Source organism: Sinohyriopsis cumingii, chromosome 17, assembly GCF_028554795.1.
Source record: "Sinohyriopsis cumingii isolate HCF-2022 chromosome 17, ASM2855479v2, whole genome shotgun sequence".
NCBI lineage: Eukaryota > Metazoa > Mollusca > Bivalvia > Unionida > Unionidae > Sinohyriopsis > Sinohyriopsis cumingii.
Genome location: NC_142977.1, coordinates 80433022 through 80457728, shown reverse-complemented (window position 1 = coordinate 80457728; position 24707 = coordinate 80433022). Strand labels below are relative to the sequence as shown.

The window sequence follows — 24707 nt, the reverse complement described above, 5'->3', positions numbered from 1 at the left end:
ACAATATGATGATGTAACAATACTCTGAATTTTCATGCTTCATTATCTTTTTTACTGTTAAAATGGCCCTTTTAATCAACAAGAAATGTGCATTTGTCCAAAAATGTCATTTTCCTATACAATACTTGAGGCGTTTTTTAACTCCAGTTGTTGTATGATGAGCTAGCTATTCATGAAATGCTTTAATTACTATAGATGAGTATGAGGGGGTGAAATTTATTAATGGTCAATTTACTGAATCTAGAGTTTGAAAAAAATTCCAATAAAATAAATTAAACAGGATTATAAAACTTAAAACAAAAGCATAACATTTGTGGTAAACATAGCATAACATATAAAGATAAGCATATAACAAAAAATGTTTTTAAAAAAAGTAAAATTAAGGAGAATAACTGAAGCGGTTACAAACCAGACAGGCAGCTATTCTGAGAAACTTCTTCTTTTTCCCTATTTTTTAATATGGTGAAAATATAGGTCACATTTCTGCAGCTTCTAGCAAACAACATGTAACCATTCTTGTTAATAACAATACTGAGCAAGAGGGATACCAAAAGTGGTAGACACCTATTTTAGGAGAGGTAAATCTATGTGACAGAAATATGATTTTAACAGCTGTATGAAAAAATGGTATCAGAGGAAAAACAGTTAATCTTTATTTTGAATTTGTGATACACTTTATTAAATGGACCATAACAAAAATTTCTTACTCTTATCTTTTTAAATGTGCAGTTATCATTCAAAACTTTTTTAAGTAACGACTGGAATTATTTGCACTTCTAAAAATAGTTGTTTCTCTTGTCAATTATTTATTTTTGTTTTTATGAAATGGTAAAGTGAGACTGTTTTGGCTTAAAATCAGGATAGATTTTCACAAAAAATAGCTTCTCAGACTTTTTTTGTACCCCTCAAACTGAACAGAGAAGCAAATCATCCTGAATGATCCTGAATGATAACTTGGAAGAGAATAGTGAAACATACATTAAGTTTGTAACAGTGACACTAAATTCTTTTTACAAATTGTTGTCTTTTTTTCAAATTTTTGTGCTGACATTAAACCTAATCTTAATATCAATAAAATTATAATTTTGAACAGACTTATATCATAGTATAATGCTTTTACAGATTTGACTTTGATAATAAATTTATGTATATTTTTACCTGACAGTGGAGTTGTATTATTTGTAGGTTGGAGACACCTGGTCAGATGGTCTGTGTAAATACTGCCAGTGTAACCAGGGATCCAATGGACACAGTGAGATTTCGTGTCACACAAACACATGCCCAGCTTGTAAAGTGGTATGTATCATGTACACTAGAGGAGTAACTTTATCGAGTTCTCCTTTCTTTTAGGATTTATTAAATGGGTTGAATAATTTGTACATTTTGCCAACCTTTGGAAACAAAGTCTTGAAATATTCAGAGAGTCTCAAATAGTTCTTATAAAATGACTACAGTTCTATTTGTGTTTATAGAAATACAAAATATGCTAAACCACTACAAGTTTATATTACTTTAGGACAAAATAGACGTATTTTGCATGCTGTTATGAGGGGATATTGCACATATGGTTTTTGCTTCTGTACTTCAGGGTGAGCACAGAATTCCACTTGTAGGCAAGTGCTGTGGTGAATGCCAAGCCATTGGTTGTGTGGTGGAAGGCAAAGTATACATGGTAAGTACACATATTTGACATGAAGTACCTTTCCAACTGAATGGATACATTTTTCTCCCATTAAGTCTTAACAGGATTCAATAATCTTGGTGATTAGAAGCTAGTGAGAGAGTACAAATAATGTGCTTAAATACTGGCCTTGATGATGAAAACAGTCGTTACCTGACTTTATATTGACACCACACCATAAATTGACAGAAGTTCAGTTTATATTAGAATCAGAAAAGGATGAGATTAGTGTTTCTTATTTTTTTATCAGTTCTCATTGTACTGATAAATGTCAAAACCTTATGGATTATAATAGTTATTCTAATTTTATTTTTCTGTATCTATAATGCAGATTATTTTCAACTGTTGTAATGTGATAAATACAGGTGGACATGTAAAAAATGTCAGCACAAATAGTTTTTATCTATGTTTTGGGGGGAGAGCTTGTAAATTTGTGTCAGATAGACACCTTAGTAAATGAGAAAATATGACCTCTTAAGTCAAGTGATTAAGTAATACAGGTATATGTTTTAAACTTTGTTGCAAGGACCTTTAATATTTGACCATTTCAGATAGGTAGCTGCATAATATACTAAATGACCTTAAAGATGAAAGGTGAAGGACTCGGTAAAAGATGATCTAGTTTGAAATCTTGAATCGGGTCACAGATCCATTTATAGCATAAACTGATTTATGGGAAATGATGCTGAGCCATCATCACAATTTGTATACAGTGCTTTTAATCAACAAGCAGATAGTTTGTTATTAAATGTTTGGAAGAGCAGTAACTTCAAGATTGAGTCTATTACCTCCTGAATGAGCCATGTTGTCATGAAAGAAACAAAAGTAGCACAGGAAATCATGGTAGAATGAAGAGTAAATGAAATTTCTCTCTGTGACTTACAGAATGGTGAAGAGATAGTGTCCAGCCGTAATTGTTACAACAAGAAATGTGTTTATGATGCCATCCTGAAGAACTTCCTCACTTCAGAAACCCAAGTTGAGTGTGCCCATATTGACACTCTGCCACCTTGCCAACGGGTGAGTTTCATAAAAATGTTGCTATTCCATCAATGTTTTGAAATAAATAAGAAACTGTTGCTTTGACTTCAAGCTATTTTACCTACCTCTAATTTATCTGCTACTAATTTTATATGCTATGCAGATGGCAGATTACCTAAGATAATATCAAAAAGTTTGTAAGTAATTTTTAACTTCAAAACATATAAATTTTAAATTTCCTGTCATATATATTTGCAAACAGTGTAACCACCTGTAAGGAGATTCCTACCATTTTGATTACCTCACTATAAAATTTAAATAATCTCTACTGTAATGAAAGGAAATCAAACAAATATAAAATGTTATGGAATTAGAATGTGCAGTGTTTAGGCTACTTGTTCCGCATCTCTAATCCTTGGTTCAGTAACCTATTGCTGGCTTGTCTGGGTAGGTATATGGTTAACCACTTTTGGGGAGACAGATTTTTCCTATGTACTCAGCTCTAACTGCCATCAAGGTTACAGTATGTTACCTTATGCATTTGGGAGAATATCCTTGCTACTCTATTGTCAGCATCATTACTATAATGTGACATACAGAGAACATTGTGCTCTGAGACTCTGCTAATAATTCTTTTCTTACTTAGTTATGTAAATGATTATGTTTGATATCCTTAAACATAAACATTCATAAACCAAAACAAAATAATTTTTAAAAAACTGCACAAAAAATCCAACAATTTTATAGCTGTCAAGACCTGAAGAAGAATCCAGTATTATTTGTCAAAGTTATAAATATCTACAATTTCCCATTTTTTCTTATTCAGAATGAGAGCAGTTATGATGCAACCGGCTGCTGTATGAAATGTGTTCCAGCATGTAAGTATTTATCAAATCTTATTGCTCATGAATATTTTCATAAGCATACAAGCAAGATATATATATATATACACACACACACACACCACTCTCTCGATAACTCGCACCCAGATAACTTGTAAACCCGCTTATAACGCAGGGTCAGGTGTGGATCTAATTTTTTAAACCAGAAAATACCCCCAAAATTGGTCCCTGTTTGTTGAACTTGAAGAAAATCACGATCAAAATTGGTAACAGAAACTTTGATATATCGCTCGTTTTATCATCAAAAATGGTAGATAGGACCTGGAAATTTTAATCAACATCATGAAATATCAAATTTAAAAAGAGGTCATACAAATTTTTAAATTTTCTTTTCAAATGACATTCCTAGTACACTGCAATTAGCAATATGTAAGGAAATTTATATTGATGAAAATGTCACTTACACAGAGTCAAGCCAGTGCTTTAATAAATAATACAAATTAAATAATTTTTTTATCAATTGAAATTTGTGTTCTAGTTCTATCTTTTAGTTCCTTTTAAGTGTAATCATCATAAATGCAATGTGTTCTCTTGTAATTAAATGTAAAATGCAGCAATCTCCCATAACAGTTATGTCCGTGAGTGTTTTTCTGAGAACATAATTAAGTGCCAACCGTGTTTTGATAACTGACTTGAGGAAGTATTTGTTGTATTGTTGCACTGAATTAAAAGTTGGCCTCCTTTTATTATCACGTTAATTATGTCTTTTGAATAAAAGAAAGGAGGTGGAATTAAAAAAAAGTTAAAAGGCACGAACATTCTACAAACTTAAAATCTTGCAGCCCCGGTCATATGTCAGGTGAACTCAATTCATTTCAACTGAACACTGATATAAATGTTATTGTGTATGTAACATAAACTACCTTAAATTAACCGACTCTTTCATAACTGTGATCAAAGATAGCAAGGCAGCCAAGCGAAATGAATACTTTGTAAAATAAAGAGCTCGATTTCACAGATACGGACCATTGTGGGCAAGCGAGTTTCAGAGAATTTTTTAAATGGCACTTAGACATATCCTCAAAGTGGACAAGATGTTTCATTATTACTTCCAATGAAATCACAACACCAATATTGTACTAATTGAACAATAAATTTTTTTAGTTCAACGTAGATGATTGTCTGACGAAATAAATGTCGTGTGTTTCTGGGAAAAAAAGGAATCTTGTTTGGTGGTGTATAAACAGTTAGTCTACTTCCCAGCTCTGGGACTCCTGATTTGGCAGGATACTAATAAACACCATTATGGGAACCAGACTCATCAAGAAAACAAAAAGCAGTGACATTATACACAGATTTCATGTACACATGATGGTTGTTGAAACTAGTTGGAATGATCTTTCACATGTTGGACAATTTGAAAATAAACAGAAAAACAAACAACTTCATTAGAAAAGGCACATTATTAAAAACTATTATTGATGCGATTGTAAAATGATTTAGTCATTAAACAACCCAGATCCCTAATGCTGCCCACCCTCATGGTTATCTCAATGTCAGAGCAAATTATTTCAATTTTTGAAGGTCCCTCGGTAACTTGTGCCCTTGCTTATAGTGCGGGCTATGTTTGTGGACCCCATTGTGCATGAGTTATTGAGGGAGATGTGTGTGTGTGTGTGTGTATATATATATATATATATATATATATATGTTTTAAGCTGCTTCTCTTCATTACAAGTTATTCATAGGATTTTTAGGTTCTTACTACTTTTCAATTTATGTCACAGCTATTAACATGGTAGATAGTTAGGTAAAGTGGAAATTATCTGAAAAACAACTAATGCTTTGAAATGCTTTATATACTAATATATATGCCACATAAACTGCATTTTTACAATTACATAATTCATACTCATGCTGGCAGTAATGTGTGAGGACTATTTTTATAATTTGTCCTAAAATTCAACACAGGGTACAAAGATCTATCAAAGTATTTATGAGTTATAATTTGTTGACCATTTGCAAGAGTTTCCTATAGCCCATTTCATACCAAATTTAACAGAGTTGCTCCGTAATTATCCGAATAACCTCCAGAGTTACTTTATACTCCAGCCAATCAAATGCTGGTGGGTACATGAACATAATAAAATGGCATCCATTGTTGTTTAGAAATATTTCAGAAATAAAATTAATTAAATGATTGAAATTTATATGTAAATTATCCACAGACTTTCAAAAACAAATCTGATAAACTCCTATGAAACGCATTTTATTATAGTGACGTTTTGGATGCACAAAAATAGTTTGAACAACTTGCTCTTTGATTGCCAGTATTAAATTTGTTTACTTCGACACCGTTTCCTTACTTACATGTACATGTCCAGGTGTAAACTGCTCAAAGCTACTCTCTCATATGGGTTTGAAATCTGCCCTGGTTTCCAGAAAATAAGACAGGATGGTTTCAGTATTAAATTTCATCAATATCTGTGGCTGCATCACTGTTGAATATGCATTTTTCAACTCGTTAAATGATGTTGAAGTAGTTACAGAAGTTGATGCTGATGCTGAAGCGTTAGCCATATTTTGCCCACCCCCTATTATGGTCAGCTAACCACCCGCCACGTGATCAAAATTTACGAGCAAATTCTGAAGTCTGCATGAAATAGGCTATTGTATGCTAATTTATTTCTAAACCTGAAACTTCATTTTGATGCAGTATTCCTCCAGTTAATGAATAGTGGCTTGGGGTCTTTATGACAAAGTATATTACTAAGCGGTTTTGTTGTCAGTGTGTCTTCATTTCCTGCATACAGAATATACCCTTGTACAAGTCATGCTTTTCCCCATAATTTTATTTTTAATTTTGTAGGTATGGGATCACATTACAAACCAGATGTACTAACAGTCTTGTCAAACAATGTCTGCTTTGTACAGCAATAAGTAAATGACTGATGATGTGAATTTCTTAGAGAACTAAATCTGATATTTCATGCCAGATCAAGTCATGAGTTGAGAAATAAATATGGACCTTTAATCCACTATGTCATGAGTTGAGAAATAAATATGGACCTTTAATCCATTATATGTCATGAGTTGAGAAATAAATATGGACCTTTAATCCACTATGAGTTGAGAAATAAATATGGACCTTTAATCCACTATGAGTTGAGAAATAAATATGGACCTTTAATCCACTATATGTCATGAGTTGAGAAATAAATATGGACCTTTAATCCACTATGAGTTGAGAAATAAATATGGACCTTTAATCCACTATATGTCATGAGTTGACAAATAAATATGGACCTTTAATCCACTATATGTCACGAGTTGAGAAATAAATATGGACCTTTAATCCACTATGAGTTGAGAAATAAATATGGACCTTTAATCCACTATATGTCATGAGTTGAGAAATAAATAAGGACCTTTAATCCACTATATATGTGGTTATCTGCCATTAGATGTAGCATCTATTGCTGCTATAGCCATCTATTGTCCTGGAAGATTTCATGGTTAATACACCCTGACATACAAGCGTGATAGAGAAATTACCATATTTGCTGATTTGAATGTGTGTGTGTGTGTGTGTGTGTTTGTGCAGACTTAAAAGTTGGATGTTCAACATTATATTAATAAAAACACAACTTTATTTACAGCACTCCTTCCAGCTCATTCCAATGCTTCCAGTACTTGTTCAGAATGCTCACCACGCCTTGTGTTTGGTCAGCCACAGCGATCAGTCGGGTACTTCAGAGTTAGCGATAATGGAGAACTGTGCCAGAACCTTGATGTAATTACAGACCTCAAAGAATGCTCAGGATACTGCGGCTCTCAGTCTTCATACACAAGTTTGATGCAAGGATTCAATAGCGTGTGCCAGTGCTGCAAGCCAACGACCACAATCACGAAGACAACAAAACTCACATGCACGAGTGGGCGCACAATAAGCAAGACCTACTCTGTACCGCAATCATGCGGTTGTGGTGTATGCACATAACAGAATGAATTTCACACAAACTAAGCACAAACTGTAAATGGGGACCTGCCAATATTGACCTATGATGGCCCTAGAATGTACAACTGTTTTAGTTTTGCATTATTCTCACCAGTATTACATATTTATCACATGAATTGCTGACTAGAAAGTATTATTAAAATGTCTACATTTAAAAAGGTGAGAAAATAAAGAAGCATACAATATCAGTTATTTGTTTCTTTTGTTACAGGTAAAATATAAATTTTGAATGATAACAAGAACTGGCCTGATGGCAATATGGTTGTTGTTGTTGTAGGGTTTAATGCCATTTTTCAGCACATGATAGGCTATGCATGGTGGCCAGTATTAATGGTGGAGGAAGAACCCGGGAAATCCCCGGAAAGAACCACCGACCCTTGAGGCAATATGGAATATATAAAATAATAAAAAAATACTGCTGTAACTAATAACTTAAGTGTTCTTTATACAGAGTGCAACTGTAGAACTCCGCATGCTCAATCCATGCACGAAGTTTGATAACATTCTATGCAATATCATTTAAGAAGCTGCTTTAGGCCAGTCAGTAAAAATAAGCATAAAGTATGGATCACAGTAACCTAGTTATGTCTCAGTAGTTAAGTATTTTTTATAACATCTACACATCAAGTTACATAGAAACTGAGCTGACATAATACGTAACCAAGGTGTTCATACCAGACAGGCATCAAACTATTAGCTTGGAAATCCTTGTAAAGATGGTCATTATGCTTCTTATGATATAGTTTGTATTAACACAATATGCTAAGCTTTAGCCTTTCTACTAAGTCATGTCAATATATGTTACATGCTTAAGCATCTCAGCTTGATAAAACTCATTGTATATTTCATAAGTATATATTGAAAATTATTACATATATCGTAAATAGATATTAAAAAGTAGAAGGTGGAGAAAATCATGTCGCCAAAGTAGCAAGACCACTTTTATTACCACATTAGGGCAAATCGCCACCCTAAAATTATTGTAAAACTTCGGAACTTCTTTCACTGATGTAGTAATGCAGCCATTAATTGTTTTGGCACAAAATGGGGAAAAAAGTCCAAACAAATTGGTGTTATATGTAAGGAAATCAACATTTGTTTATAGATATAAGAAATATTTTACTCTTAAAGTGAAAATATTCCGTCTTTTCACTGTGACTTGGTCACTTGTGACAATACACTCACTGATGAAATATTTCCTTATATCTACTCGGAAAACAGACATTATGTTGCAGTCACGGAAAAGGTATATTGCCACAGTGGCTATATTACATTTTGAACTGCTGTAAATTTAATAAATATATCTGCCCCTATTTGCATTTTTCAAACATATTCCATACTGAGACCTATTTCTTTTCTCTTCTGCCACTTCTCTCTCTCCATCAGGATGAACACGTCTTATAAAATAAAGACTTTGTCACAGATGTATGTAATCAATGAGTTTCCATAAAAAAAGCAAACTTGATTCAATAGGTAGGCTTCAAGTATTGAAGTTGTTAAAATAGATTTCCACATGAATTGTTCAAATTCAGTGTTACCCATACAGTTCCTGCACCATGCAATGATAAACAAAATTTTAGGTAGAAATTCCATATTTAATATAGTAATCAAATTGTTTTAAGTAGTAATTGCAACTCTCATCTCAATCATTGTCATGTTTGAAAATGATGGAGAAATCACTGATAGCCTAGTGTTGATTGGAAATCGAAATTACATAACAATCAAAATTTGTGCCTCTCTGTTACCAAACTTGGCTGCAAGCTTGCCACCACCACATAATTCATGGTCGAATGCACATTTAAAAAAAAAAACAATATTCAGAACCAAAATCCATATATATAACAACATCCATGTCATGTCTAGTAACACACTATTTAAGCAAACAAATTGATACAAATTTCATCTTTCCCTGCATTTCATGCAGAACTTTATGAAATTTTCCATTATTTAAGTGGTTTTGGTTAAGGCTGGTATACATCTTTAGGGTATATGTGATGTGATGTGATTTTGATTTTTAACGTAGCTTTAACAATTTTTCAGTCATATCGCTACGATGTCTGCAATGTGGCAGTTTATAGTGATGTCTAGCACTGGGGCATCATGCCGCAGACATGTAGCATGATGTTCCACCCAGTCACATTATCCTGACACCAGTCTCTGGTATGACTCAGCTGGGGATCGAACTCACGACCTCTCATGTCCTAGGCAGACGCTCTAACCATTATGCCACCAGAGTGGTCCTTTAGGGTATAAGTTCTAAACAGTAGGCAATAATGTGTAATAAGACGTACCAGCCAGAGATATGTTAATTAAAATAAAAATCGCATTAATTTGAAAAAACACAATTTGAAGTATTATATGTACAAGCTAAATTTGTAAAAGTCAATCCTTAATGTATAATTTTGTAACTTCTTTTTATTGCTGTAGGACTGCAGTCACACTGGCACAAGATGCAGAAAAATATTCCATGCAAATCAACTTTTTGTGTAAATTTATATAAATACAAAGAAAATCAGTTTCTCAAGAGTAAATACAAAGAACAGCTATTCACAGCTTAAAAATATAGGTCAATTCGACCAACTATGATTTCATTTTTTGTGTGAGTTAACAAATTTTGTTGATTTCATGGTTGGTACAAACTCTGAACGTTAAAGTCCAAATGAAAGACATCTATGCATAAACAATAGGATCACATTTTTCATACACTAATTTAAGCAATAAGCAAAATTTCATCTTTCGTATTTAATAAAATGCAACAAAAAATTATATGACAACCATGGATTTTTGCAGTAGATGTACTATATTCTGGCTGTTCCAAGTTGATGTACTGTAACATAAACAACAGTATCTGACATAATAAAGAACTTTGGTTGATAAAATGAATGACTCAGATAAAAAAAAGCTGCGATTGTTTGTGACAATGACAAATACATTTAAGTTGAGAATGCTTACTTGCATTAAAATAGTGGGCTGCAGAGATATACCAGAAAGTATCGCATCAGAAATAAGTTGGCGTGACTTAGTTGTCCTATGAAGACTTGGCTCAATTTAATGGAATCTTTGACAGATTCAACACATTAAAATTGCTAGAAAGATGTATATTAATGCATCTTCCAAATATTATTTCGTCTTCAAAGTATGCAAGACAAAGTGGCTTACGTAAACCTGAAGCCAGCACAAATGTTTTAGAAGAATACAAAAGAATTATTTTTCATATCTACCCACAGACAACACAGATGCCCAATAAACAGAAAATTCTTTGCAGAGTGCAGATATCTTGTTTATTGCTCAGTGTCTTGCAGATAATTCTTGCTTATAACCATCCCTATATAGGTTCATCACTAAGGTGCTATATTATATATACATGGGCTTCAGAGAGAGGGAGAGACAGAGACTTCTTGGTACGGCATATAAGAAGAATGTTTGGACAGAACTCTAAGCAAAAAAATATTTTGCTTTCTTTTGCGTCAAAATCCAAAGCCATTTACTGTTGTTGAGTGGTGCCTGCTTTTGAACCAGAGGCTGCTGCCATTCTCAGCAATCCAAGTGCAGATAAAATTGTTGGACCACAGGTAATATTGCAGGGAAAAGTTCACCAAAGTAAGATAACTTTCTGGCAGGCAATTTTAATGTTATCTCTTGGCCAATGATCCTTGCTAGGTTGTATTGTTTGGGCTATTTTTGTTAGCATCAGAATATGCAGTCCTTGTTGTTGGACACATTGGTGCTTTATTTACTCTTGTTCAGATCAAATTAACACGATTGTATGTTGAGGGACCAGTTTAGTTTTGATTTTACCAGTTTTTGTGTCTAGGTGAGTTTAAGTCATGTGATTTAACCATGCTGATGTTGAAGGCTTTCACCCACACCAAGCCAATAAAACTTTTGAAACAGCTGAACTATTTTCTTTATAACTCTGAATCAATGTTGTTAATTTTATGTGGATTAAGTTGGTGACTGGCAGTGATATTATTGGAATGGGATTACACTCTACTTTGTTCCACGCAAGATTGCACATTTTTTTACGACCTGCAACTCTGTCAAGTTTCATGTCAGCATCCTAAAATGTATCTATAAATACCTTGTTTGAACTGAATTAGGTACTTTTAGCTACAATTTACTGACTTATAGATAGGATAAAATTCACTATGCTGTGTGGAATGAACTAGTGTCATGGTGTCGACTTGTGACACTGTCAATTATGAACACATCTGTAATAAGCAGAAATTCATTCATTTCATTTTCTTACTCAAGAGTATCGTTTACACCCTAATTTCTCTATTCTATGCCAGTGTTATGAAATTGGTTGATTAGCATTTGTGCCAGTAAAATCTTGTACCAACTTTTTCCACCCTTGCCAGTAAGAGGTACCAGTAGTAAACCCTAGCAGAAATGCCGAGTCATCTAGTATATCAGAAATTTCATTGTCAGCTTCTATGCCAACATTTCCTGCCTGCTTACTTTCCACTAACAACTTCATCCATGCGGCAAGCTAGGACGAATTTTTAAAGTATTTTATTCCTTTGCCAGTTGCCCCCTCTTTTCTTTGCTTTTTCTGTCATTCCATTTTGTCTTTCCCTTTTTGTTTGAAGAAGTCATTGGCCATTCTTGTAGAGCAGGTGGTTGTACGTTTTCAATTAAGGGAGATTTTTGTGGTACCACTTGTGGCAATGTCACATGTGGCAGTGAAGTTTCTACCTACAGAGGTACGTCACCTTACGCTTATCATGCCACTTCATATCTCATGATTTTCAGTGTTGCCCAAGATCCTGATTCAGCTCTTTCGCTTTTTGCAGATGTGGTACAATCTCTGGGATTTCACATCATCTTTTCACTCACTTTCTGTTAAATTTAGTTACCAATATCTCTTCTTGCATCTTCTGCTCGTCTAGGTATGACTTCCTCTGGCAGTTATCTTAGTAAGTGCTCATATTCACATAGCAGTTCAATAGCATCATCATAAATTGTAGCAACAATACTTTTTCTTTCACCTGACAGCTCATCAAGCGTAGAAGCCTCTAGAGAAAATGTCTCAGAAAGTTGTACTAGTGTTAAAAAGATAAAAGCAAGGAGACCCTAAAAAACTTATGGCTGAGCTAACAAGCTCCTCCATTTTCCTATACAACAAAAGTTATGTGCCACAATCTAATGCATCAACAAACGTTTTGATGAAAATACATATATCATATTTGTTTATTTTTTGTTGTTGTAGGGTTTAAGGGGACATCCATTAATTATGTCAACAATTTTTAGGCAATTTTTTACCCCCCTCCCCCCCTTGTCAACAACTGTCAAACTTTCAGTGACCCCCCCAATAAAAGTTTACCCACCCCCCCCACAAACTAACAATATTTTATACGGCTGGTTTTTATGCTAAAAATAGAATTATGGAAATTAAAAGGTCTACAAATAAATTTTAATACATTTTTTTTACTTGTTTAACAGATTTCAAATTGACTATAACACTTTGAATTCATGAAAAAATTGAGAGTTTATATTCTAGCTTCTATCATCTTCCCATGGGGAAGCCAAATGTTCCTCAGTTGTTATAATGGGCATAGTGGCTGATTCATTAATTTCTTGTGGAACCGATACACCTGACAAGTCAACATCATCTTCATCTAACCATTCTGCACTTAACATCTCTCCATGAGCATTAATTGCCATCAGCTCTCTCTGTCTTTTGGCAAGCACTCATATTGGCTGAATTCTTTGCGGTTGAGGAGCATGTGGTAATTGCCTAGGCCCAAGATTGCATTGTCGGTGCTGTTGAACATGCTTCTTCAACATGACTTGTGAAGCAACATAAATGTGACAGATTTTGCAGATCTGTTCAAGCAACGACAACTGAATGGAAGGACAATATAGATCATATGGAAGAATTTTGAATGCCTTTGCCGATCGAGGTAGCATGTTATCAACTTTCAAAAAACTGATTGAAGAGATGGAAATCTGTGCAAGTTGCTCAGATGCATCTGGTGCTTTAAGGCCTGTCTACAGTCTACAATTTACACTGAATAAAAACAAAATATGATGATGCAAGACTGACTTCCTTGGCAAGAGCTCAACCGGTTTAGGATTAAACTGGTGGGCTGTTGACGGGCAAGCGAGTGTGTGCCATACCAAAGCAGCGACTAATTTCCTATTTTTTGATTTATTAAATTTATTGTAAAAAAATAACATTGTTGATGTCAATTTATCTTGAACTCCCCCCTCCCCCATGTCAACAATTGTCAAACTTCTTCAAACCCCCTCCCCCCCCCATTTTGTTGACATAATTAATGGACCACCCCTAACACCATTTTTCAGCACAAGATAGGCTATACATGGCGGCCAGTATTAATGGTGTAGGAAGAACCCGGAAAACCCCCGGAAAGAACCACTGACCCACGAGAAGCTACTGGCAAGCTTTCTCACATAACCACATTAGCCGAATCCGAGACTCGAAACGACGCAGACAGAGGTGAGATGGCAGTGATCCACTCGGGGCCCCTATTTGTTGATAAATCCATACAATGATTATATATGTTAATAAATCCATACAGTGATTATTATATTTGTTGACAAGTCCATACAGTGATTATTATATTTGTTGACAAGTCCATACATGAATCATTTGCTGATAAATCCACATATCAATCATATACAATGCATTCACTGATGACATCCATTATAAAAATGAAATAATTTGTGATTATTTCTTGAAAATTCATGTTCTGCTCATTTCCATTAGAGAACAATATCTTTTTGCAACATCTATTGTTGGAAATTTATGCATATGTATAGAACAGTGTTTTCAGTTGCTTGAGTTTAGTGTGAGAGTTGGAAATAAAGAACTGAGCAAAGGAGTCCGAGATTCATTCATCATGAATTTGTATTATAAATAAACATATTATTCACGTTACCATGTTAAGTGTTTTCACTAGATTCAATCCCACCCAGTTTCATCCTCTTACAGTTTGACAGAATAAGAAAATCATTTTAAGCATCACTGGTGTAAAACTGAAGAAAAAAATGCAACTAATATCTCTTTAAGGAAAATATTCAACTGACAGTGACTGTGAAAAGTATTTATTTAGTTAAAAATCAGCCAACACTGACCATATCATTTTCATGTGTCTGCTCATTAAATGTCTACAATTAATCTATTCTAGTATTTATCTCAAAATAAAACCATATCACCAGCTTAATACATTTTCAAAAATTTGGCTAAGGGCATATAAGAAAAAGATATATTTTAAATATAGTACCAGAACTAGATAACAAAAGCAAAATAAATGTCCATACAACATGCATTGCCCCTACCAATGTGGTACAAGTAAAGAAAGCTCTGTCCAACAGGAAATGACATAGCACCAAGTCCAAAAAAAGGCAATAATAATTTACTTTGTAAGAAAAAAAATCAAAACTAAACTTGAACTTGATGCAGTTCTTGTTAATATCTTTTTCTGAACAGATGTTACAACACCAAATTGACTTAGGTAACTTTATATGGGCCCGCCAAGAAATAATTGATGTTATACAAAAGAAAAACTAACATGAAAGTGGGAACTCTTATTTATTTCTGTGAAAAGACATTTCAAAGAATTCACTCAAAACAATTTCATGACTGTTATTTCAAAATTCACTAAAACTGACAAAAGAGAACATTGTACACTTTTAACAAGACATGTATTTCTAAAATGAGAATCTATTCACAATAAGTCCAGAGTAAATGTCCTTTTAGTTGTCTATCACAGTACAGCATTCATGCCCATTCCTGATGAAGTGAAGCCATAGGCAGCAGATGCCAGATTATTGCCAAAACAAACTGAAATAGAAAGAATTATTGTTGCACAAGCAATAAAAATTTATAATCAATCATTGATATTACATTCATTCCTCATTGTTATGTCTCTCAATATACTGCCGCCACACCTGAATTTTTGGGCTTGCTATACATCTCTGGTTACATGTTTTATTATTGCCAATAAATGTATTTTACTGAAATTTAGTTTTTGCTGATCAGAATAAATTATAATGTGGTTTCAAGTCAAACACATGAAAATTATTCATTCTAAACCAGCTTATTTACTTAAAAGAAAGAAAAAAAACATTCTATACAATACACAGACCCTGAGATGGAAATTTCAACATCATCTTAGCTTTGCCGTCAGTGATTTTGATATTTCAATTTGAAATGTAGGGATGTAAAATGACGAATGAAAGTGATAAATCTGAATGAAAATGATAAATAATAAAACTAGTTCCTGCTTTTCTTGCTAACATTAATTTCTGTGATTTTATTTTGCACTCTTTTTTCGCCTAAAATTTCCAGTAACAAAGCATAGGTCGTGGAGTGGTCTCAAAGTTCCAGAAATTCGCAGTACGATATATATATATATATATATATATATATATATATATATATATATATATATATATATATATATATATATATATATATATATATATATGTATGTATGTTAGACAATAATGGGAGTAATAAGAAATTGGTCTTGACAAGTCACTTTACCTAAGTCACTTATCCTGGACAAGTAGTAGGTGAAAAACAACTGTGTTGCCCTGGTAACATAGGTGACCTACATACATGTACTTACCTCATGACCAACTGAAATTTATTAGGAAAATCATTACGGTCAGTAGTGAATTGGTTATGAAAATACAAGTAAAGAAAATATTTACAAAAATGTGTCACCAATATAATTCTTGACTCCGTGTCACCACCCTGGAATAGCAGCCTGGTGAAGAAGTGGTGCTCACAGAAGGCGTGTAGAAGATGCTGCTAAATTTGAAGTATGAGGCAAAGTGCTTAATGGTTAGGGAAATATAAATGCTGAAAACATGTTATTGCCAGAAACATTTGAACTAAAATGTGTCCCCATTTTAATTCTTGACCTCTTTCTTCCCTACCCTCCAAAGACCGAAGCCAAATACAGCAGTGATAATGACAGAAGGGCTATATGTGATAATGTAGACCCTAGGATTTCACCTTGGTGAAGAACCCAGAAGAAGGAGTGGCAATGACAGATTGGTTCTGTATAATTTATATGGGATAAATTTAATGTTGATTCTTGGACCTCACCTGGAGGCTGAACCCAGGAGCAACAATGTTAGACTGGCCAAAATGATACTACTAACAATAAAAACCTTCACCGTCAAACTCAAACACGTCTTCTGAAGACACAGCAATCAAATTTTACTGTCATACAAAAATTCTCATCACTTTTTTGTTCATTTTTTTGGACTGTAGCGAGCCTGCTTGTTGTAGAAAAAAAATCAATAATTTTTAAAAGAATAAGCGGTATAATGTTGAGTGAAATTCCAGTGGGTAGCTTTCTAAGTAAATAAATCATTTTGATAAATAAACAGTTTGACAGAAAACTGTAGTACAGAAGGATGATGCTACAAATGAAGTCAAAGTTAATACAGAACCAAAACTAACAAATTTTTGGGTATATTTAACAATTTAATATATTATGTTTTTCTTTCTGTTACACATTTAACAACTGGAATAAATCAATGTATTTATCAACAGTTTCACAAATAACAGGCTGGTATGTTCATCTTCAAGAAAACTGTCTGATAACAGCCATCAGAATTTCAGGACCCCTGCTGTTAATACAAAACTAATCAGCAGGCTGATACCAACACACCATGTATAGACACTTTGGCTGCCATTACGGGTGGAATTTTCCACTGATGAAATCCCTCTTTCCTTTATTCTGATGATCTGTAACTTTGACCTTTGAACTCACATTATGCACACCAGTACCATGTAGCTGTCTATATGGAAGCCACTGATTATTGGTACTAAAGATTTGTACTTTAATAATGGAGTCAAACCAAACTTCAGAGCTGAAACAAATACCAAGTTTCTAATATTTATTGAATGTATTCAGATACAATCTGAATATTCATTGGTGTTTACAAAGTTATAAAATCCTTCCTTTTTCTTTGTCTACTTTAGTATTGAATGACTCGACCCACTTCTGTCAAGCTGCATGGAAAACACTGTCATCTAATTGTGCCCCAAAATTAGATTTAAGCAATCCTGTATACTTTTCTGAGAGGTTCCAAGTCAAATGAATGAGGGTCTCTTTCTCTTTCTTGTCTGCCTGCCATCTCAGTAGGACCAAAAGCATTCCTTGACATACAGTAGTCCCCTCATTATACCACTCTAAAGTGACCATTAGCCAGTTTATTTGTACAAAAACTGTAACACTGATATTTGTTCCAACATGCCAATAATGTTTTAGTCAAATACAAAGAGATAAGGGCTGTTCCATTTAAACATACATACTACTCAGGAAATGCAGTTACGTTAAAAATATTTGCCAGGGTACTCAGATCACTCAAACAGTTCTGGCTCCCATGAGGCCAATGGCTTAAGGTACTTGTCCCCCCCCCACCCCTCTACAAAATTGTGTTTCCTATTGTACTGGTTTTAGAATTTGTGTAGGTAGGTATGGAGAGTGTTTAACATTATAAATGTTATAATGATTACTAAGCACACCAAGTACTAGGGTTATACCAGCTCAATCAGATGTACAAATCAATTTCATGATTTTTTAAATAAGAAAACATCATTTTAATTTTTTTAAATTTTTTTTTACCCTGGTAGGGTGGAAAAAGAGCTAGGGTCAGCAACAAAAAATATAGGCTGTAGGCCAAAAGGAAACATATTTTTGGGGTCTTACAGTTAGAGATCACTTGCATCTCATCTCTATCTGCATGGGTTCTAGTCTTGGCTTGACAATATTACAATTGATGAATTATATTTATTTCAAAAAGTGGACAATTTTGTCAGGCATCCATAGCTCTCAATAAGAAGAAAATGTAATTATGTCAGAAAATGGAATCAACGGACAGTGATAGTTCTCCATACCTTGGTGCCCTGATTGCCCTGATTTGACTGAAAAGTTAGTTTTTGGACCACGATTGATGATTATTCACAATTATTTTAAATAACATTGAAATAAGTTTAATTACATAGCATTCTTATTATTTTCAAACGAAAATAATAAATATCTAAAAATTATATACACCTTTCATACTTTATCTGTAATTATTATTCTCATATGTATGATAACCAGTAAAAAGGTAACCCCTTTTATAACACCATATTCGTGCAGAAAAAGGGAAGGGGGAGGGGCTTTTTATGAGGGGTAATGAAAAGCAACAACATGCACTTATTTGTTTCCTTGAATGTTGGAACTAAAACTACCTCAAAATAATTCTCTCAAAATGAAAATTGTATAGGCAAGTGTCTAAGTTACATTATTTAAATATTGATACAATGGCTGATATGTAAAGGATTTGCAGACATTGTTAAGATGAACGTAGTTCAACACCATGTTTTGCCATATTACACACCATCTTGTTCTGCATCCAAATAGTAATGAACAGAAATACTAATGTTGTGAGCAATGTGACTATTCATAATTGTTATAGTATGATTATACTGAGTGTAGAAGTTTGAATATCAGGTGATTTAGTGGGCTTAAAGTTGTTCCATTCAGGTGATTTAGTGGGCTTAAAGTTGCTCCATTCAGGTGATTTAGTGGGCTTAAAGTTGTTCCATTCAGGTGATTTAGTGGGCTTAAAGTTGTTCCATTCAGGTGATTTAGTGTGCTTAAAGTTGCTCCATTCAGGTGATTTAGTGGGCTTAAAGTTGTTCCATTCAGGTGATTTAGTGGGCTTAAAGTTGTTCCATTCAGGTGATTTAGTGGGCTTAAAGTTGTTCCATTCAGGTGATTTAGTGCGCTTAAAGTTGTTCCATCAAAAACTTTACATAGTCTATGTTTTATCTTGTTCACTTCTTTAACAAAATATTACAAGACTCCCTAGGTAAACAAGCAATAAAAAATATATTTCACTTTTTTAGATCACTTATGAATTTGTTATGGATTGCATTACAGATCAATAAAATTCTACCTTCATATACCGTCAGCAACAGCAGTTGTGTATAAATAAAGATGAATGAATTACCTGAAGATTGTTAATTCTGGCATACCTTCTTCTGCCCCTTTCTTAAAACCTGAAGAAATGAAACAAAATACATATAAGCAAAGTTCTCTTTGTAAAACATACCGTGCATTACGGCACAGTAACAGATATCAAATGGTTGAAAGATAAAAAGGCCTGGCCACTCTTACTCTCTTTGCATAACAAATGGGAATTGGATTATGACAAATAAAAAACCCATACTGCATCCTTACAAATCAGATTAGACTTCTGGTCCAAACTTCCCTCACCCTCATCCCCTCTATCCATATCTCAAAGAAGGAATGAGATTATAATGAGCCAGTCAAGTCAGAGCAGATTTACAAAACTCTGGTGTCGCACACCACACTATGCATTAGGTACATACATGTATTGTATCTATCATAGCAGTCACCAATTCTGGAGAACTACTCATATACTGGTGTACAAATCAATCTAACTGGAAATTTCCAAATTTAGCTCAACATTGCAGCCTTATCTTAAGACGGATTAAATTTACTCCAAGAACTCCAACAAAACAGGAGTCTGAACAGCAATACCCTTTGAATGCCCATTTATTATTGCTGCAGCAACATCAAATAATTGGAGAACAATGACTGAGACATGATTTTTTTCTTCATTTGCTTAGTATATATACAGAACGATCAGTGGTTTAAAGGTAATCAGTCTCTTTTTAAGTTTCAGCAAAACTATTTTATTTCTGGTACATTTTTCAGAACGATAAAAATATTGCCTCATCTAGTCAATTGTAGTCATCATTCCTGTTCCTGCTGTCAGAGGTGGTCGATTGTAGCTAGTCAGGTAGCATGACTATTTTGGTTATTTTACAGCATACAATACTAATGCCAGACATCAGCATAAGCGGAGTATGATATAACAATGCTGTGTCAGGTTGGTTTGTCAATATGAGCAAAGGATTTGCTATGTAACAATAGATTCCATGGTAATTTTATATCCAAGCTTCCAGTCTGTTAAGTATAAAAATTACAAATCATAACTAATGTCATTGACCTTGTGAAGGAAGTAAATATGTTTGTACAATGCTGTCTGGCATTTCAACCTAAGGTTTCATTTCCATTATTGAAGCAATATACTTACCGAATTCAACTGATTGATGAAAATAAAATACTGCAATGCTTACCATTTGAAAAGAGGCAATTGTCACCAGAATATTCTGTTCAAAATAATATTAATTTTGGACACACAGGATACCACCCCCATGTTTTAATGACTAGCGATATATCGGCCTATTCTGCGCACAGCTTTGAAAATATGTAATGTTTATCCATCTGGATCCATGAAAATTGTATTATTATTATTATTACTGAAATATGTGTACAGTTGTGTCAGTATCATCATCATAAAATGCTGCTTATGGCTTTTACAGGCGTCCTTGCCTTTTTTTTGAAAAAGCTAGTCATGGTTGTTCTGGACTGACAACAATCCATTTTATTTGCAAACAGTATCTGGAAACAAACAGCTCAGGTTCACAATTTCCATACAAAACCCACTTCTCTTTGCCACTGAATGGAATATTCATAAGTGCTAGTGACATTTCTTTTTCATTACATGCTAACTCAATAGTGCAGTACACATCCAAATTTCTACACAGAAAGATATGTTATTTTACATTTTCATTAATTCTTTCATCAATCTCACTGCTAAATGTTGCAGGATACTTAAATTAAAATAATGGGGTATCACTATTGCCTTAATTGTATCCCATTTCTTCACACTCATGCTATCATTCCCCACCCACCTGAACTCACAGGGGCTCGTATCATTGCTTAAAATTTACCTGTCATACATGTACTATAACAAAACTACAAGGGAGGACACCTCTCTCCTTTCCCACGCGACTCATTTAAGAATAAACAATGTTATTTCAAGCCACATTTCGGGGGCTCAGAGTGGCCGAGTGGTCTAAAGCGCTCTCCATTACGGATCACTGCTGTCTCACCTGTCTGCGTGGGTTCGAGTCTCGGATTCAGCCAATATGGGAATGTGAGATAGCTTGCCAGTAGCTTCTCGTGGGTCGGTGGTTCTTTCTGGGGTTTCCCCGGGTTCTTCCTCCACCATACTGGACGCCATGTATAGCCTATCATGTGCTGAAAAGTGGTGTTAAACTCTAAACATCAAGCCACATTTCGCGTAGCATAATAAATTTGGTACCGATGTTTAGCTCAGGCATTCGAATGTGTATCCCTATCAAAAGTTTGACTTAATATCATACCTTTAAGGAATGCCAAATCATTTCCCCACGGTACTGCTCGACATGTACCTGATCGCGCCCGCTTAATATGCAAAAACAGCGCACTGAATGGAATACTACCTTCTCACTGGCCAACTGATAGTATTTCAATCAGCACTTTGTTCTTGCATATTAAGCGGGCGCGATCAGGTCCATGTCGATCGGTACCGTGGAAAAATGAACTGAATTGTACATTACCAACTGCCGTAACGTCTGAATATGCTGAAGTGATCCATCTTTTTGCCATATGGAATTGCTATATTACGTTAAGTAGCAAGCATACACCAAGTACAAATATGAACTTAAAGTTACAAAATGTTTACAAGCTAAATTCAACATATAAAATGATCGCGAAAATAGGTTACAAAATGATTTGCCAAAGTATTATACCTAGATATAAAATCAGTGGTACAAAACCAAACTGAAATGATACTCTACACAGTGACAAGACAGTAGAAACTCTATTCTTCATTGCAACACTCATTTTAACCATTTTGTTTCCTTTGTAATATCGTGAACACGACCGTCCTTGTACAATAGTATAAACCGGAATCACACACAGTTGAGAATATTTATTAAGGCTTACTTCATTGGTGAGATTAATTCTGATTTCAATGGATTCTCCAATGAAAACCTTTTTAACATATTTGCAATCGTTACGCACGCGCAGACACTGACAACATTGCAAGATGGCTACCTCCATGAGTAGCACGCTGGACGAAGAACAAGTGAAAATCGTTTTAAAGTCTGGCGCAAGTTTAGTGAAGACAAAACCTTCATTTTCCTTTGACTCAAAGTAATATTTCGATTTAAATTTATCTGATTGAGACAAATAGCAAGTGTTGCAAAAATTGAGCATTTTTCTTGAACCTCAAGTAAGAGGCCTGTTTCGTTCTGCTTTGTATTGTATGATTATACCCCTCCTCCCTCCGTTTGTTTGTACCGATTTCAATAACGGTAATCTTTAATGTGATAAAAAATGCACAGAACTTAGTTACTTTCATTGATTTATAGTTTCTAACTATAACCAGAATGTGACCAGATTGCCCTAACGCTGGCATTCTCTGCACCTTTCATGCTTAACGGACTTAACATATTAACAGGGACCGCTCCAGTGGCCTAGTGGTAAAGCGTCCGCCTCGGATGCGGGAGGTCGCTGGTTCGAATCCCGGCAAAGTCATACCAAAGACTTTTTAAAATGGTACTAACAGCTGCCTCGATTGGTACTCAACATTAAGAGGTTAGTGCTAGGACTGGTCACCTGGTGTCAGGTAGTCCTACATGTAAGACCTGACGCTGATATTTATGTTTTGGGCATCAGGTTCTTACTGCCTAACTAACAAAACTGTGTAGTGTGTTTTGATGTCGACTAACATCATAACGAAAGTCAAATTTTCAGGAATATCACACAACTGGCAACTAAAATAATGGCGCTTTTCTAGAATAGTAAGGTAATAATTGTTTTAGTCAGACTTTACTTACTCTGATGCCTTTTCTCTACAAAATTCAAATTCTCACAAAAGAAATGGACCTGGTTTCAAGTTTCATTGGCCTACATTTCAATTGACTGGAAAGCGATGAAAGCCAGGAATGCCGAAATCGGGTTAAGTGGAAATATTATTCTTAACGAAACAAATAAAAATATAATATGCCTATTGGAACTGTAAAGCAACATTCCGCCAGGATAAAGACAGCACAGTAAGTATATTAATTACACATAAATTAGTGAAAGAGTGTCTATATATGCTGCCAGATGTGTGAGATATTCCTGAAACTTTGACTACTCATTCCGATGTCAATGACATCGGAACACACTATACAAGGCCGTCATTTGGATAATAAGACATAGCACCTGAACAAAATCAACATGTGCTGTGTCTTACATGTAGGACTAGTAGTCCTACAATGTAAGACATATCACATGTTTTTGATGTAGTGCTATGTCTTACTATCCAAATAACAGGCATGTATCGCATGTTCTGGTGTCGGTTATGAGTAATCAAAGTTTCAGGAATATCTCAGACATTTGGCAGCCTATATTGACACGCTTCCACTAATTTATGTGTAATTAATATGCTTACTGTGCTGTCTTTATTCTGATGGAATGAAAATATGACACTAGCAAATGGACACATTTTCATGTTCCGTTTACATACATTTTAATTTATTCTTATGTGATGGTAGTTGAGGTATGCTGAACTATGTCTAAGTAGATTCATGTGGAGGATATGTTTCTTGAACGAAACAAAACGTTGCTTACAGTTACACTAGGCATAATATATTTTTATTCATTTGTTAAAGAATAATATTTCAACTTGGCCTGATTTCGGCATTCCTGGCTTTCATCGCTTTCCAGCCAACTGAAATGTAGGCCAACGAAACTTGCATCAGGTCAGTTACTTTTGTGAGAATTTAAATTTATTAGAGAAAAGACATCAGGGTAAGTAAAGTCTGATAAAAGCATAACTTTACTTTGTAGGAAAGCGTCATTATTGGTTGCCAGTTGTGTGTGATATTTTTGAAAATTTTCCTTTTGTTACACTGTTAGTTGTCATCAAAACATGTTACGTTAAAGATAGCTTGGTGTTCTTGGTGAAAATGTTTAAATTATGGTTTTGGCATTTCACCTGACCAACATCCAATGATGTCATAGCCGCAGTGTGGTTGAAGCTACAATCTGACCCTATACCTTAAAACAGAGTAAATAAAACTATTGTCAAAGACAAAAAGATGGCTAGTTAAAATCTCCCTAATTAGAGTAACTTTTTTTTTCTTTCTGGAAATTTGGCTAGTGATAAAGTTATTAAGCCTAAATCAGTTAAGTTGTATTAGTATGTTTATGCTAACCATACTTGTCTACCATGACAGATAACTTGACCATTTCTTTTCTAAATAAGATTGCAGTGCCATATATAGATGTTCTGTGAT

At 34.3% G+C, this 24707-nt stretch overlaps 3 protein-coding genes across 4 annotated transcripts in view; 2 read left to right on the top strand and 1 right to left on the bottom strand.

Annotated features, from left to right (window-relative positions):
- Positions 1-7707, top strand: part of LOC149779311 (uncharacterized) — a 114801-nt gene extending 107094 nt beyond the window's left edge. Inside the window, exons 67-71 of the mRNA XM_089939930.1 lie at positions 1186-1296; positions 1589-1672; positions 2567-2701; positions 3489-3540; positions 7164-7707. Coding sequence (XP_089796056.1) covers positions 1186-1296; positions 1589-1672; positions 2567-2701; positions 3489-3540; positions 7164-7504 — 723 coding nt within the window. The 3' untranslated portion in view covers positions 7505-7707. The remainder of the gene's footprint in view (positions 1-1185; positions 1297-1588; positions 1673-2566; positions 2702-3488; positions 3541-7163) is intronic.
- A 7356-nt stretch (positions 7708-15063) lies between these two features.
- Positions 15064-22356, bottom strand: LOC149779310 (mitochondrial import receptor subunit TOM7 homolog). The gene is made up of 3 exons (XM_089939928.1): positions 22170-22356; positions 19514-19562; positions 15064-15332 (listed from the first exon to the last, which is right to left on the bottom strand). The coding sequence occupies exons 1-3, from the start codon at positions 22270-22272 to the stop codon at positions 15317-15319; spliced, it is 168 nt and encodes a 55-aa protein (XP_089796054.1). The 5' UTR covers positions 22273-22356; the 3' UTR covers positions 15064-15316.
- A 104-nt stretch (positions 22357-22460) lies between these two features.
- The window catches only part of LOC149779307 (WD repeat-containing protein 75-like), an 82037-nt gene continuing 79790 nt past the window's right edge, over positions 22461-24707 (top strand). For both annotated transcript variants that reach the window (XM_089939926.1, XM_089939925.1), the window contains exon 1: positions 22461-22575. In XM_089939926.1, coding sequence (XP_089796052.1) covers positions 22469-22575 — 107 coding nt within the window. In that variant the 5' untranslated portion in view covers positions 22461-22468. The remainder of the gene's footprint in view (positions 22576-24707) is intronic.

Excerpts from the sequence above, each read along its gene's own strand:
- LOC149779310 (XM_089939928.1), bottom strand. The coding sequence starts at position 22,272 with ATGGTTAAAATGAGTGTTGCAATGAAGAATAGAGTTTCTACTGTCTTG. Across the intron at positions 19,563-22,169 it reads ACCACTGATTTTATATCTAG|GTTTTAAGAAAGGGGCAGAA; the intron begins GTATAATACTTT and ends TCATTTCTTCAG.